Source organism: Malania oleifera, chromosome 12, assembly GCF_029873635.1.
Source record: "Malania oleifera isolate guangnan ecotype guangnan chromosome 12, ASM2987363v1, whole genome shotgun sequence".
Taxonomy (NCBI): Eukaryota; Viridiplantae; Streptophyta; class Magnoliopsida; order Santalales; family Ximeniaceae; genus Malania; species Malania oleifera.
Window position 1 is genome coordinate 78531642 of NC_080428.1, and position 17212 is coordinate 78548853.

The 17212-nt window shown below is 32.3% G+C and overlaps 2 protein-coding genes across 2 annotated transcripts; both read left to right on the plus strand.

Annotated features, from left to right (window-relative positions):
* The first annotated feature begins 1183 nt into the window (after window positions 1–1183).
* LOC131144087 (glutamate--glyoxylate aminotransferase 2) lies at window positions 1184–8236 on the plus strand. The gene is made up of 14 exons (XM_058092469.1): window positions 1184–1593; window positions 2508–2680; window positions 3546–3611; window positions 3752–3869; window positions 4514–4595; window positions 4709–4796; window positions 4949–5107; window positions 5471–5644; window positions 5739–5870; window positions 6322–6387; window positions 6781–6845; window positions 7128–7219; window positions 7364–7520; window positions 7978–8236. Exons 2-14 carry the CDS (start codon window positions 2564–2566, stop codon window positions 8105–8107), a joined length of 1446 nt encoding a protein of 481 aa, XP_057948452.1. The 5' UTR covers window positions 1184–1593; window positions 2508–2563; the 3' UTR covers window positions 8108–8236.
* Window positions 8237–14462: 6226 nt separating this feature from the next.
* LOC131144088 (cyclin-dependent protein kinase inhibitor SMR6-like) lies at window positions 14463–15380 on the plus strand. Its single transcript, XM_058092470.1, has 2 exons — window positions 14463–14574; window positions 14685–15380. Exon 2 carries the CDS (start codon window positions 14725–14727, stop codon window positions 15103–15105), a length of 381 nt encoding a protein of 126 aa, XP_057948453.1. The 5' UTR covers window positions 14463–14574; window positions 14685–14724; the 3' UTR covers window positions 15106–15380.
* Window positions 15381–17212: the final 1832 nt, after the last annotated feature.

Here is a 17212-nt window from a genome sequence, read left to right on the forward strand (position 1 = left end):
GATGTTGAGCATTTTCTTTCTTAACTAATACAGATGCATCTTTCTACCAAGAGTGGGTTACTAAGCAAATAGATTCGGTCACATAAATATATCAAAATACCATTTTTTTTTTTTTGTAGTAATTTAAGTGAACAATTTAAATACCAAGTGACTATTTAAGAGAGGTCTATGCCTAGGAAAATAAGAACTATGAAATAGCTTTGTAGTGAACTAAACTTCCAAAATTCTTTGTGAAAGCAAAGCCAATTGCATAATTTGCATTTGGCTTTAACATTCTTTTAAGTAAACATATCTATCCCTTTGTAAAAAAAAAAAAAAGAGTTCATGAACTATTACATTTTATGGCAAACTAAACATCAACAAAAATTTTGGGAACAATAATTATAGTGCAACAACATTTTAGACTTCTGGTTAGTAATGCAAGTCTTGTGAATAATATGAATAAACTTGTCATATTGTTTGAGTGACTTTGTTGAATTTGATGGTTATTACTTTTATTTTGCGCTTGAATTTTGAAACCATGGGTATATGTATATACATTTTAGTTCTTAGTGAGTCTTACATATATATATATATATATATATTTTGCACTTGAATTTTGAAACCATGGGTATATGTATATACATTTTAATTCTTAGTGAGTCTTACATATATATATATATATATATATATATATGTAGAAATAAGCACATAGCTTCAAAGCGACAATCCTTCTAAATTTGCTCCAATGTTTTCTTCTTCCTTGCTATACCTTTCTAATTGTATTATATGTTTGTTAATTCTCTATATACATTAGTATACTTCCTAATAGCCCCAAGAGAGATGTGTGTACATTTTGTGTTAGGAAGTATGAAATTTGGATTTTAGATGTCAATTCTTATAAATTTGAGTAAAATGTAATAAAAAAATTTGTAAAATGTTTCATGCAAGTTGAAATATTAAGACATGATTATAAATAACAAAGAAAAAATAAAGAACTATAATATATAGCTACGGATACGTGTAGATACATGCACATATACGATATACCTCTTGTGAATTTTCAAACATTAGATATTTTTGGGAGGAATAACATTTGTAGCATGTTTTTGATAAATCGAAAAAAACACTTTTAATCTAAATTTCAACACTAACTTTATAATAGTCTCCTTGAACAAAGTTCGAATTAGGACGACCTTCATTAGAATATGTGCTAATGGTATACCACAAAAATGATTAAATGCTGTCCCTGACCTAAAGAAGGAAAGGGAGAGACCGACTCAGAAACCTTACTCAGTATTTGAAAATGACACAGAGACCTCCCTAGGACCAAGAGCTAGTCGTTTGAAGCTACACCACACTTCGTTTGAGAACTTTATCTCTTCTTCCATTATTGGAAGCCCGATAAGCCGTCTGCAATTTTTTCAGTGGTTGTGGTGGCGCCGTGGAATGCCACATAACACGTGCCCTTTTGCCAACACAAAAGGCTTGCAGTGTTCTTCGTGGGACAGACTCAAGGCTGATTATATTGTTCAATTCGTGGGCTCTCTCTGCTCCAACTCCAGGAGGCCACAGCCACCCTTCTTTGGCAAAGTTCCGAAGCGAAGTTCAGAGGTACCCGTTTAATTTGTTTTGAACCGTAGATGATCTTAATTGAAAACCCATTTACCTCTATCGTAAAAGATTGCAAACAAATGTGGTTTATGGTTCGCAGTTTTTGTTTTGGAATTATGTGCTGTTAATGGGGAAGTAATGAAATTGTTTATTTCCAAGGATTTCTGTGTAGGGATTAGTGATTTTGTTGTTATTTTTTGGATTTGTTCTGAGTTTTCAATTTGGGTTTATTGTGCTCGATTTCTTCCGTTGTTGTTTGGGTTGTCATATTTCAGTAGTTTCCGGCTAAGGAAAAGGGAAAACTCCCTTTGGAAGTTTGCCGGGTTCACTCTCTGATTGATTATCGCTGGCCTTGTGTGCGTCATGAGAGGTAGATCTTTAAGCGCTTCGAAAGCGTCATGAGGTAGAATTGTAGGTCCTTAAAAACGCGTATTCTATCCAATTCAATGTTTACTTCCTGTTCAGGAGTGGGTTTGGATTTTTTCTGCCGCATGCTGTTACCATGTCATGCTTACATCGTTTTGTTTACTTATGCGTTTCTTTTGTTTGTTTTGAAAATTGAAAACTAGTTTTAAGTATGGTTCTCTAATTTTGTCGTCTGCTGATACTATGGTGAAGAATGAAATGAACTTGCAGGGATCAAATCATTCCTGGTAATCCATTTTCCAAACTGATGGTCGGGAGGATTGTTGTCTGCTGTCTAAATTGACCATAATTATTGCTAAGTTGTTGTAGGAATTTAGGGGTCATCTGGAAAGGGTTAATTTGTAAGCCAAAACAATCTATTGTAGCCTCCCCATATTTGAATTTTGAGTTTAAACACAAAGTATCAACTTTTGATGTTGTTATTCCTTTTGATATTTCTTGTGCTAACTTGCAATCAGGCTCATGTAACTCCTTTTGGATATGTTCAGGGTTGTAGATATTGTCATAGGTTGGCCACCATCATTAAAACAATAGCTCCTTCATCATGTCTCTTTGGGCTTTAGACTATGAATCACTGAATGAAAATGTGAAAAAGGTTCAATATGCCGTCAGAGGTGAGCTATACCTCCGAGCTTCTGAGCTTCAGAAAGAAGGAAAAAAGGTGTGTGGTTGTTCCTTTTGGGTCTTGTTTGATGTGGTAGCATCTGTCTTGTGCCTTTCTTGAGGATGAGCTAAAAAATTCCTTTCCTTATATTCTGCAATGAATCAAGTGCATAGCTTCTGTTAAATCTTTGGATGCAGAAGAGATTTTTGTTATCTATGTTAAAGGCAATTGCTCATATGGAATGGTGTTTTACCAAATAGTTTTAATGGAATGAACAGTTGTGTTGTGGACATTCTTTTGCTTAACATCTCTCATGATTGTTCTTAAATGGGCCTGAATCCTTTTAATATATTGAGTTCTTTGATGTTTGTAGAGACTTGTTAATCATGATTCAAGTGTTTTTCTTTAGAATGCACATCCTTTTGGCAGTTCACAATCTTACTGAGCCAAATTTGATAGTTATTGTTTTATCATGAATATTTCAATGATGCCGTTCTTGTCAACTCTAAAAATTAGCCTATATTTCTCACATCAATCTGTTTTGAGTATCTGCATTTATATGCCATGCAACATGCATTTGCAGTGGTTACTGGCTCTTAGTTTGAACTCAGTTTGGACTTGCAGCTGGTGCTCTTGCACATATTGTCCAGCCACCCCTAATCAATATCACATAATAGATCCACGTGTATCGGGCATTTCCAAAGATCAAACCCTAACCTTGTGGTAGTTTAGTAGATTAGGTTTTTTTTTTTTTAATTTTAAATTACTGCTAAAATTATGAGAGAACATGTTGTTCGGCTGATTTAGCTTCCATGTCTTGTGAGTTGACATAGTTCAAAAAGATTCAATTTTTTGTTACTACATGCCATTCCTCTGCAGTATACGCTTCTGCTGTCTCTTTATTTTGTTTATCCTTTTGCAGATTATTTTCACAAATGTTGGCAACCCTCATGCTCTAGGACAGAGGCCTCTGACATTCCCTCGTCAGGTTTATGACAAGTTTCATATTTCTGCTTTTTTCTATTCAACAGTTGTAGGAATCACTTCTCCTCAATTTGAAGTGCTGGGATTTCTAATGCAATTATAGTCTATGTAGATTTTATAAAACCAGGAATATGCTTATTGCAGGTGATTGCTCTGTGCCAAGCTCCATTTCTACTAGATGATCCTAATGTGGGGCTCATGTTCCCTGCAGATGCAATTGCAAGAGCTAAACATTATCTTTCAATGACGACTGGTGGTCTAGGTATCCTCTTTGACAAGCATATCAAATTATATTTTTTAGGGAAAAGTATGTAGTGAGAACACCGATCAGTTGAAACAACAGTGCCTTATGCTGCATACATTGGCTTGCCTTGCCATCTTGTTTTCTTAAAGTATATCATCCATTAAAAGAAAAAGAAAAAAGAAAAAAACCAAAATACCTTTCTTTTAATTCTATACCATCATCAACTTTTGTCTACCCCTTATAGGCTTTAACTTGAGAAAACTAATTTTCATCTGATTGCGAGCACCATCAAGCATCCCTTTCGCATCAATAACCTGTTCTTCTTCTTATCATTATTAATGCTTTCCTGTTTTTTTTTTTTCCTTGAAAATGTATCACACACTAAGTGTTATTTCTGTATTTTCTTAAATATATTTTGTATGTTTCCACTCTTTCCTGTAAACATCCTTTGGTCTATTTATTAACAGTTCATTGCTTGTTTCCCCGCTTTTTGCCATGGAGCACTTTTTTTGCTTGTTTCCCCGCATTTTGTTATGTAGCACATAGTTTATTATTATTATTATTATTGAAATATGAAGCTCCAATTTTAAGGTGTCTGGAATTTAGCAGCATCACTGGTGAAGTACAAGCAGTATAACTTGTATTCCTTTTTAAATGACTAGGTGCTTACAGTGATTCTCGAGGCCTTCCGGGAGTAAGGAAGGAAATAGCGGAGTTCATTGGAAGACGTGATGGGTATCCAAGGTGATAATACTAGGCATCACACTTAGATACACACGCTTTCTTGAGAATGGGGTGTCGCAAACGTTGACTTTGAATTGTAAGCTGAAGTTGTTATTGCTTCACTCTAATGACAGTGACCCAGAACACATATTTCTCACGGATGGTGCCAGCAAAGGAGTGATGCTGATGTTGAACACAATTATTCGTGGTGAAGGGGATGGGGTAATAGATATTCCCAAAATGAACTCCTAAAAATGATTAACCTAAAATATGCTTTTTTCTTTTGCCCTTCGTTTGTCACTCTTTTCTTCTTTCTCTTCTGTTCCAGATTCTGTTTTCTGAACCTATTTTGATAATTTTTTTTTTTTTGCAAGATTTTGGTTCCAGTTCCACAGTACCCACTTTACTCAGCTTCTATATCCTTGTATGGCGGATCTCTTGTTCCATATTACCTAGAAGAGACAGCGAACTGGGGTCTTGATGTTAATGACCTTCGCTTATCAGTTGCACAAGCTCGCGCTAAAGGAATAACTGTAAATATGTCCTTTAAATGCTTTTTATTTGAAATAATTGGGGAAAATCTATTCTGATATTGGGATGAACAGAAAAGCTAGATGAATAAAAAGTTGGAGGGAGGGGCCTTAATTCTGCTTATTGAACATGTAGGCAGTTGACCAATTCGATGCAACATTCTACTATTTGTAGCATTTGAATTCAAGAAAGGTTATCTTTGCCTGATACACGACACAAGTCTCCTTCCAATATTTATTCATTTAGTTAAGGTGTATGTATTCCTATTAAATGAATATACCAAATTTTCTTCCATAATGTGCTTTTTATTTGCTAAAATCACCTATTACCTGTACTAAATTTCTAATTTATTTGAATATCATCAGGTAAGGGCAATGGTGATTATAAACCCTGGGAATCCTACTGGTCAATGTCTCAGCCTAGCCAATTTAAAAGAAATATTGCGCTTCTGTTTCCAAGAAAAATTAGTCTTGCTTGGAGACGAGGTTTATCAGATGAATATTTACCAGGATAAGCGACCCTTTATAAGTGCCAGAAAGGTATGACATTCTTGCGCTGTTAGATTCAACTGTTCTTGAGTTTTTCAAGGATTTTTATTTGGACTTTCATTATATGTTTTTTCCAACCTGGAAGGTTTTGTTGGACATGGGCCCACCGATAAGCAAGGAGCTGCAGCTTGTTTCTTTCCACTCTGTTTCCAAAGGATATTGGGGAGAATGTGGTCAACGAGGAGGATACTTTGAGATGACTAACATTCCTCCAAAGGTTTGTGTTTTTCTGTTTAGTATTTGTTCTTGTATTTTTATGTAAAATTTAGGCATTTTTTTTTTGTCCTTTTGCAACAATCGGTTCAAAATAAAAAATATATCGTGCAATGTTTTGCACAAGTCTTTTTTTGTGATTTTGAAAACCAACTAGAATTGAACGATGTATCATGTGGACGTCCAAAAAAAAAAAAATAGTGTATTTGGAGTTTTTCGTTCATGCTAGAAAGCATGCAAAAGGTCTCTCCACACTGCAGGCAGGCCATTGGTTGACAGTTGGTTCTAATGCATGTGATTTACAAACATGATTATCTATTGGTTTCATAATATGTTATATGTTGGCTCTGGAGAGAATGAATTTAATTTGAATAGTATGTAGGTTATTGAAAAAAAAAATTGAATGGTATATAAACTCCTGATGCTTAATAAAATTTCTTGATCTGATTTTGCAGACTGTTGATGAGATATATAAAGTCGTATCAATTCAACTCAGTCCAAACGTTCCTGCACAGATACTTGTAAGTTGGAGTTGGATTGATCAGACTTAGCTGACTATTTGGTTTAAGTAATTTTATCATTACATAGTTCAAGGAAAACTCTAATGCTCAGTTTTATCCTTGCTCTAAGTCCATGAAGATTCAAGAACACTTTTGTAGTATAGAGACCATGGTGTTGAATGTGCCAATGTCATGGAGTAAAAAGTTTTTTAAAAATTTTGTTTTCTTTGGCATTGCTCTTTGCCTAAATGTACTAGAATTCAGTTGATCTCCTGTTGTTGGGGTTTTTTTTGAAAAAAATTAAATAAAATAATATTCTTGTGGTGTTTTGTTCATGCAATTGGGTGCCTCCTAGTTTCCTCTCTTCAAACTGTTATGCAAGTGGAATAAAATGCATATGGCATCTTTTTACAGATGGGAATGATGGTTAACCCTCTTAAACCTGGAGACATCTCCTATGATAAGTTTGTTGCAGAGAGGTATGGTTTCTTGTTTTCAGCTTCCCTGGACCCCGCGTACGTGGGAGCTTTGTGCACCGGGCTGCCTTTTTTTTTTTTTGTCTAATTTACATTGAGCGCCAATACCCTTTACACCATTAATTTCGGAGGATTCTGTTGAAATAAAAAAAAATTGTTAAATGGAAAAAAAAAATAGATAAAAGTAATGATGAACTCGATCTCTTTTTTTTTTTTAAATATTTTTTTTTCTAAAAAAGTTGATCCACAGTGATAATACACTTATATGCATTATGATATATGCAGCAAAGGGATCATTGAGTCTCTGACGAGAAGAGCTCACATAATGACCGATGGATTCAATAGCTGCAGAAATGTGGTTTGCAATTTTACGGAAGGTAAAAAATGGCCCTTTAATTCAACCTCAGTTTCTTGCTCTTTTTTTTTTTTCTTTCTTTCTTTTCTTTCTCTTTTTATTTTTGTGAAATTGTTCATGAATATTTATTTATGAGGGCATTAATTAATGAGAAAAATGGCTTCAGGAGCTATGTATTCGTTCCCCCAAATACGTTTGCCACCTAAAGCAATAGCGGCTGCTAAAAGGGCTGGAAAAGGTCCTGATGTTTTCTACTGTCTCAAGCTCTTGGAAGCCACTGGCATTTCTACTGTCCCTGGTTCCGGATTCGGACAGAAAGAAGGGTAATTACATATTTCCTTTTAAAATTCCCTTAGCACAATTCTGAGACCATGTTTATGTTTCCTTTTCCTTGTTTCTTCCTCGTTTAAATGCTGGAAAAGAAAATATAAGCAATGCTGCTTCTATGGAACTTTTCTTCTAAAGATTATAGTTTATGAATGAATCTGTGGGTCATATTTGAAAATTCATAAACTACAGATTATAAGTAGTGTTTGGGAGCATGGATTTCGGATCTTGGATTTCGATTTGGGTGGATTTGAATCAATTTCAATGCAAATTTGTATTATATTTTATGCAAATCTAAATCCATGACGGCTCCAAATATAGGGTTAGTGATTGAATATCTCAACCATCCATCACAAAAATTATGACAGAATTACACCTAGTATTCGTGATTTTGTTGTTTCATTCTGCAAGTTTTAAGTGCCACTGTGAAATGGGTTGCTTGTTTTCCTATAGGTTCTTCCATTTAAGGACAACCATCTTACCGGCTGAGGAAGACATGCCTGAAATCATGGCCAGCTTCAAGAAGTTCAATGATGACTTCATGGAACAATATGAAGACCACAGAGGCTATTCGAGGATGTAATGCATGCTTCTTGTTTCTGAACTTGTATTCCTACTATTATTTTTCAACTCCTGCATGCAAGAAATGTCCATTTTTCTCATGGGTCATTAACTTGTTTCAATTAACTAAAATTCCCAACCTCTTTTTACATCCATCGTCTCATCCATCAACTCTCACATCCATCAGATCTTTTGGTTTGTAGGAAAGGTCACAATAGAATCTGCACACTAATAAGACAATGTTTGGTATTCATAAGAATAAAATAAAATACAATTGAAAATTTAAGAAAGGGGTGATGGTTATTCCTTGTCTGTTCATTATTATTCAATCCAACATAAGATATGAAAGTAATATGCATTCGCATGGTGAAATTTGAAAACACTTATTTTTTACTATTTTTACAAGGTTTTTGATTATTATTTGCTCTATGACAATATGACATATTTTTAATGCAAAAATTATAAAAAATTTTCATTATAATTACTACGTCTAGGTGGAAGCTCCATCAGAATTCAAGTATAGATCCCTTTTAAGGCCATTTGATCTATTTTCTTCGTAGTTGTATCGTACCCAATTTTTGCAATTGCGTGATAAGAAAATGAATCGAAATCTATCATGATTCATTCACTGACTTCATGTTTGAAAACTTGAATTTACACCTTAAATTTGGATATTGGAATTCCTATATATTTAAATTTGATTTTTGAAATTTAGCTTTAATTACGGGTACTCAATTAATATGCGTACGAAACTTCAAAAGCACCCCTTAAGTTTTCCAAACTCTTCAAAAAGATTAAAATATATATATGAATGTTGCGACTGACAACTTTCATTGAAAAACATATGTTCTTCACAAGTATGTTTTTATTATAAAAATGAAGTACATAAATTTTGTCATTTCAGTCTTTATGGCGATGGAGGGCGTAGCGTGCATGTGGGTGGGGTTGTGGGCGTCACTTTCTGGCAGTGCTCTAATGTATAGCTACCTCTACATGTCCTCTCCATCTTCAATTCAATTCATCTCCTCCGACAATAAGCATATTAGAAAATGGACGCTTAGCTGTGTGCATGTCTCCTCATCCATTTCCTCTCTTTCAAATATGTAAAGCCAAGTCAATGCCTACTTCCCTAATCCTAGATTCTCTCTCTCTCTCTCTATCTCTCTCTCTGTAGAGGGGGGGGGGGGGGGGGGGGGGGGGGGTTGCCCCGCGGCAGGCGTCCGATCATGAGAAGGGTCTATTTTAGAATGGATGGGCACCCACATGATCATGGGTCGATTCCATGTGCAGAGTTTAGCATGCAAAGCATTATCCCTTAGGAGCATAATTCAATTATTATCCATTAAAAAAATGTGTAATCTTGTTATCCTTCTAATCTTTCTTCATTCTTATCAAATATATCATGTTGTTGCGTTTGATAGGGCCATGGGGACCCAAAACACAGATGCCAAAAGTTGTGCACACTTCTTTTTCCCTCTCTAACTAATGGAGTGAAAATTTGATTGTGAAAGCAAAATGGATGGACATGTCCACAAGTGGGAAAATATAAGAAGGGATTTTTTAATTTCTTTGATGGGAGTTTTTTTTTTTTTTTTTTTACTTCGATCCCCTTTTGCTTAATCACATCAAAAAAGAGAAAAGAAAGGTTACTTTAAAAACAGAGAAAAAAAAAACCCTCTTTCTTGTCTTATTACATATTTTTTTTCTAGGTTTATTAGAGTGAGTTGTATAAATAAAGATAGCAGACTTTCATCCCATGTGCATTATTTTTCATTTGAAACAGAATAGAATTAATATTTTTATTTTTAGGTTTTCGTTCTCGATGTTTTCTTCCCATTTCACTCTCAATACATTTTATGATTTTATGATTCCTATGTATCAAACAAGTCAAAATTCAATTTATACTTCATGTCAGTTTTTTTTTTTTTCCTCATTCCTTTTATGCCCCATTTAGAATTCAAAAAATATTAAAAAAATATATCAAGAAATCCACATTTTTATGTTTAACTATTACAGAAAGTAAGAAAAAAAAACCCCATGAATAAATATAATTTTATACATCATTAATATTTAATTTTTTTAATTTTTAATCATATTAAAATAAATTTTAATTTTTGATAATATTTAATAGAAAAGAAAATAAATTTTTATCTTATTTTTTAAAAATAAAATCTTTTAAAGGTTTCAATTAGTAAATTATATTAAAATTTGAAACATAAACAAAAGTGGATGGCACATGAATTTTTCCGCCAAGCATGTGAATTGCGAAATTTTAATTAGCAAAAGTTGTCAGCAGCCACGTCAAAGGAACCAAAGAATTTTGCAGCTATGCAAACACGTGCACACTAAAAAACTTATATACATACACACACACACATTCTTTTTTATCATTCAAAATTTGACTTTGAAAATTTTAGTATGAATATCTCATGCTTCAATTATTTGAGTGTTTATTAATAAATTTTAATGTTTGCGTGAATTTTAGAGTTTCTACAATAAAGTTTTGATATCGAATTAATGAAGAAGAATGGAAAAACAAATATTAATCTAGTCCAAAAATAATGATTGAATGTATAAATTAATTTCAATCTTTATTTCATAGTTCCAATCAAATTTTTGATTAGTGTTTTACATAAACTAATAATTAACATAATATTATTTTTAAACTAATCATAAAAGTCGGTGTTTTTCTTTTCCTAACGGAAGGCATAGAAAGATTTTAATTAATTCAATGCTTTAATTCCATAGTTCTAATCAAACTTCATCAAATCGGGTGTTATACATAAATTAATCATAAAAATAATAGTCTTTTTAAACTCATCAAAAGTTCTAGAAATGTTCACAAAATCTTATTCCTATTTACTTGCTAAAAAATACGTACCTTATGTGTAACGCCCCGAACCCCTTGCGGGCTCGGGATGTTACTTTAGTGACGTCATCTCATAGTATAAAACATGTAACGGAATAAATAAAATATTATCCATAATCTATTATCAGAGTCTATTTCGGGTTCGGATTCCTGCATTATGTGTTTGGAGAGTTTTTAAATTTGGGGTTCTATTGAATTTGGATAAGATGCAATATAAAATTATATTGAAAATTTTAAAATCCATTCAAATTCAAATTTAAGATTTGAAATTTATGCTCCCAAATAAAATGATAAAATTTTGGTTTGTAAAATGATATATTTAATATAAAAATAAATTAATTATTACATAAGAAATATAATAATTGATTGACTAGAAAAAATAATAGGCAATATATTTCTACCAGAATATTTCTCCCATTGCTCCTTTCTATCAATTGCGACCCTTTTCCACTGTGTGAAGTCCTTTTATGTTTTATGCTATCCCATCTTTTACATTAATGACATATTTGTTCTTGAAATGGATCCAACTAATTAAAAAGAAATAAAATGAAAATTTAAATAAAAGTGTATTGAAAAAAAATTTTAATTTCATTATTCTTTATTTTATTCTATTCGCATATACTAAATGTATCAATAAAATTATAAATTATATAATGAATTCTTGACTTTTTTAAGATTTTGTTTGAAACTTGAAAAAATTTAAGAAAAGTAAAGGAAAATATGAAAGAATTCACTTTTTCATGTTTGGTTATTTGGAAAAGTAAGAAAGAAAATAAAAAATATACCGAATTAATGAATAAAAAAATAATTTTACAAATCATTTATTTTTGATTTTTCTTAATTTTTAACCTTTAAAAAAAAAATCATTTTTAATAGTATTTGATATAGAGGAAAAATATAGTGGAAAATTTTTCTTTCCTTTCCTTTTTCCAACCAAAATGCTTAATCTAAATTTATGAAACTTTTGTGAGTTTGTTGTGCGCGTAAATCACCCTCTTCAATTTGATATTCGTTCATTGTTGCGAGAAAATAATTAATGAGGCAATATTACATTCAAAATATAATAAAATCACTAAAAATTTATGGTAACAAACCTGAAGATTTCTTTGTAAAATTTTCAAAAAATAATGTATTTGATTAGAAAAGATTAAGTAAGGGGGAGAAAATGAGTCATGATTTGATTTAGTGATTAATCATACTGGTAAGACATATTAATTTATAACAAATGAGATATTCAAAGTCGTAATAATTACGAAAAATTAAACTTATGAGTCATACTATGAAATTTTGGGAAATAGTAATTTAGTAAAGTCTGATAGTTGACTATTTCTCAATTATTAAATTGTCTAATTTTTTTTTTAAAACTAAAAAATTAATTTCAAACATATGGGCTTAACTAATTTCATTCGCGCACATGCCGAATGTCAACACTTACTATTTATATATTTAAATTTAATTATTCCACTTTACCTTTTTCTTTATAGTCAAATTCAATTTTGATTAGTGAGAAGAAAAGTGATTTACAAACCTATTTTGATTCTTTTAAAACTTTCAATGTGAGACTCTCTATGGAAAGCTCCTGCTTTGACCTCTTCCAATTTAAATGTTGCTTCTTGAATTTGTCCTTTTTTTTAATGATCTGAAAATTATGTAGATTGTGCAATAAAAGTCTTTAGGAGTAAGGCTTTATGTCTATTTAATGTGGTTGGAATCTTAGAAAATGGCTTGACATTTTCCACCCTTAATTTTGAAATTAGGTTTCTTTCTCTTATTCACAAGGGCATGTCAATTTATGAACAATTTAATTATGGTCCATTTAGTAGTACGAAATAGTATTTGTTTTTCATTTTTTAATTTTAAAATAATTATAAAAAATAAATTTATTTTACACTTTTTAAATATGTGTTAAAAAATAAAAATAATAATAAAATTTTATCACTATTCATTTCATGAAAATAGTTTTATTTTTTATTTCTATTTTTTATAATTACAAAAGTACCACCTTGTTTTTTTTTAATTTTCTAATTTGTGTAAGATAATTGGACAACATTGTCTTATTATTTTTAAAATTTTTGATTTCTTAAATTAGTTTTAGAAAATTGAAAAAAAAAAAAAGTTGTCTTTTTTATAATTATTTAGAGTACTTTGGATCGAGGATTTTGTTTGGGAAAAGGAAACAAAAGTAAAATAAGGAGAAATTTTATTTTTCCTTGTATTTTTCTTTTATATAAAATACTATTAAAAATGAAAGTTTATTTTAATATGACTAAAAATTAGGAAAAACTAAAATATATGTGCAAAATCAAAATTTTGTTTATAGATTTTGTATATTTTTTTTATTTTCTTTATTATTTTTCTTAATAACCAAATATGAAAATATGAATTTTTTGATATTTTTTTTCCTAATATTTTCAGAATTCCAAATGTAGCCTTAGAGTTTTAAAAATGAAAAATAAAAAACTATTTATGTTATTTAAACAAATCTTTTATTTTCTACCTTTGGATCATTGTCTCCAATTAATTTCATCCATCTCCATCAATTTTTTTATGTTTTTTTTTTGAGAATTTGCCTTCGATCTTACTTATCGAATGAGAATAATTATGCTTCTTCATCAAATGCCCAAGAATTTAATGGGTCTTTCTTTAATGCATATTCAATTCAATCAAATCAATATAGTAAGATATTCAAACACGACTCATAAATAAGTTCTTAAAGCTTAATTAAACTCGACTGAATTATAAATTAATATTATATATAATGTGTATATAATATTAAATATATGTATAAAATATATGTTATATGGTATGTAATATAAAAATGATAAAATTAAAAAGTTCGATTAAATTTGAATTTAAATCAACTAGTATTACTAATTTAAGAAGTATAAACAAATCGAATCGAAAAGAGTTGAGTTTGAAAAGTTCATGAGCAGACTTAACTCACTTGCATTGATGGTCATTTACATAATTTAAATTTTTTTGTGAAAATAAAAGATTGCAAAACACATATATTTTTAAATTTAAAAGGAAGTTTTGTACCGTGTGAAATATTTATTCAAGAAATTTTTAAAATTTATAAATAGGTATATTATTTTATTTTGATTATATTTCATTTATACGCACAAAATTTAACTTGACTCTTTTAATTAATCTAAAAATACCTTTATTTTGTTAGTTTTATCTAAGTTGCAATTTATTAAACTCTTACAGTCTTACTGACGTGGAGGTTGGAATTTGATACAATTAAAAAAACCAATTTGATGAACTTTAATACTCATTAATTAATTTACTCACTATATAGCATTATTGATATATGCAGACATCAGCAGAGTAGCCGCCCCAAGGGATGAGAAAGCAAATATGACATCTACGAAGGATAAAATGGGAAATACGGCGCCGTATAAGCTACGGCTATCAAACTGATAGATGGAAGGAGGACCGTCGATTTAATCACATGGTCTCACCCTCTATCGTACGGAAAATTGGCGCCAAAATCCAAGTCAATCGTTCCTCTCCTGCTGCCCGCGGTCAGCATCATTCACGGGCTCCTCCGTTGCCCTTCCTTTTTCGCCCGGCCGACCCTCTGCCCCCCTCGCCACGCTGGCACTGCCCTGCCTCGGGTTCCCTCTCTCTCTCTCTCTCTCTCTCTCTCTCTCTCTCTCTCTCTCTCTCTCTCTCTCTCTCTCTCATTTATAAAGTGATTTTTCTTGGCAAATATATATTGGCGAAGTACGACCTTAATCTGTAGCGCAAGGATTTGGCGGAGATCGATGGGGTTAGCGGAGAAGCCTCAGATGGAGGGAAGCATAATGGAATCGGAAGGGAACAGGAAGTGGGTCATCGCCGGAATCCCGCTGCGGGCTCCGTTGAGGCCGATATACCCGAAGCCGGCGCCGGCGGAGAAGGCGAAGAAGCAGCGGAAGGAAGAAGGAGAAGGAGAAGGAGAAGGAGAAGGAGAGGAAGAAGAAGAGGAGGAGGAGTACATCTCGACGCCAACAGGGGAAGAATCCCGAATTTCGACGAGGCAAGCGTGTCCGGCGGCTCCGAGGAAGAGGAAGCCGGCGGCGGTGAGATGCCACGGCGGCGTCGTAAGGGAGTTCTTCACTCCGCCGGACGACCTAGAGTCCATATTCATACGCCGCGTCAATTAATGGCAGGTCTAATTGATCAGTTGGCTGCTCTCTAGCTAGGATAGAGATCATGCCCCTTGCGATATGATCTCTTTTAAACTTTTTTTTTTTTTTTAAAAGAAAATTTATTATTACATTGTTAGCTTTAATTTCTTTTCTTTATCTCTATGGTTTTTAGTGGTCTTTGTAGTTTGTAGATCGAGGAAGGTTAGGGTGAGTAGCTAGCTAGCTAGGAGTTCATCATGTACAGAGAGCTTCGTGAATAAATAAACAAATAAATTCTATATTTATTGCTAGCTAGCTTGTTCCATTTGTTCTTCCTAAGTTAATTAATTTTCTCATCCCTCTTATTAATTTATCCATCCATCTTCTTTCTATTCTTGAACGGCCCTCTAATTTATTTATCATCTTCTTTCTATTCCCCCTTGAATATATCAAGGGCCTTGTTTAATTGTGAAAAAATATTTTTAAATTTTTCCAACAATAATTACAAAAATATTTACCTTATTTTACAGTTAGAAAACATTACTTTTCTATTTTTGATCGACCCTTTAAATTTGTATATATGCACAGATGTATAAGATGTAATTCAATTTGTATATTTATTTAACATAAAAATAAAATCTTTTTTCATCGACATTCGACAGATCCTAACATTTTTTATCCTAATATCTAAAACCCAAATCCCACTCCCAAGAAATAAAAGGAAAGAAATTAAAGAAAAGGCTGACAGCAGCTGCATAACTTTTAGTTTCATTCATCAATATCTTTCAGTTCTCCCCCTTTTCTCATTCTTTTTCAGAGATAGATGATGTCTATGACATCACAAAAATTCTTTTTTTATTTTTTTGAAATAAAGAGGAATGTGCGCAGATATATGCTGCATACTGTGTCATACATAATACATGGATGAAAGGTCAACACGAGGCCAAGCAGCCAAAGGTGGGCGGGCGGACACAGGAAAAGGTGTAAAGGGCAAATTCCTTTTCAAAGGGATGGGATATATAGGACGGTGCACGGATGCTTCTTCTTCTTTCTTCTTTCTTCATATATATATATATATATATATATAAATTGATAGATCCATGATTGACTATGACCAAATTCCACATGAACGTACGCAGGAGCAGAGCCCATCAGGGCATCAGCGTCAGCTTTTCCTTGACGCCCTCCGGCCTTTCTTTCTTTCTTTCTTTTCTTTTCTTTCCTTTCCTTTCTGTATAATTAATTTACTGCATGTATGTGATGTGCATGTGCATGGGACCCCTTCCGCGCATGCACATGACTTCAATTCCCACCCACCTCCTCGGACTCACTCTCTTATCGCGATTCCATCCCATATATATTATAAGCATGGTGGTGGGAAGCTTCTCTCATCTATCTCTTCTCTGTTCTGCTTTTGTGATAGTAGAAGGGACAAAATTGCAAATGGAAAGCGCATGCAAAAGTGGTAGGCTTAGGAATCCTATGCTCTATACCTATCTCATTTATTTGGTGATTTAATGCATATGCATCCATCCCCTTCACTCATATTTTCTGTCCACACACTTTCTTCTGCCCCCAGCCAAGTTTTAATGCATCTTTTATTCAACTTAATCACACTTTATCCATCTCTGAATTCACTAAATATCATACTGTTATATGCAGTAAATAATTTTTTAAAAATATTATTTTATTGATGAAAACGATCCTTCTCAACTTAGTAATGGATTAATTTTTTTTTATACAAGATCAGAATTGACTCAGGTGATGCAGTATTCTAGTTAAAAAACTGAGTGCCTTTTCATTTTATCCCAATGTTTTTGGGCTAGTAGATAATGATTAATGATAGAGCTCTTATATAGCACATATACACCAACCATTAATTAAGTAGCATTTTATTATTTTATTTTTTCAAAATTAAAAAAAGAGTAAACAACCACTATGTGGGGGAATACGCATGATCAAAGCTACCAAGGCCTTCGTATAATATTACCCAAAAAAATTTTCCTACATTAATATGTATATATATTTTGCTTAAACAAAACCTTCTAGGGATTGCAGCCATCTCCATAGATGAATGTTAGTGCAACACCTCTAGATAAAAATATTAGAAGTCTTGTTTGGCATCTTGATGGATTGGTTTACT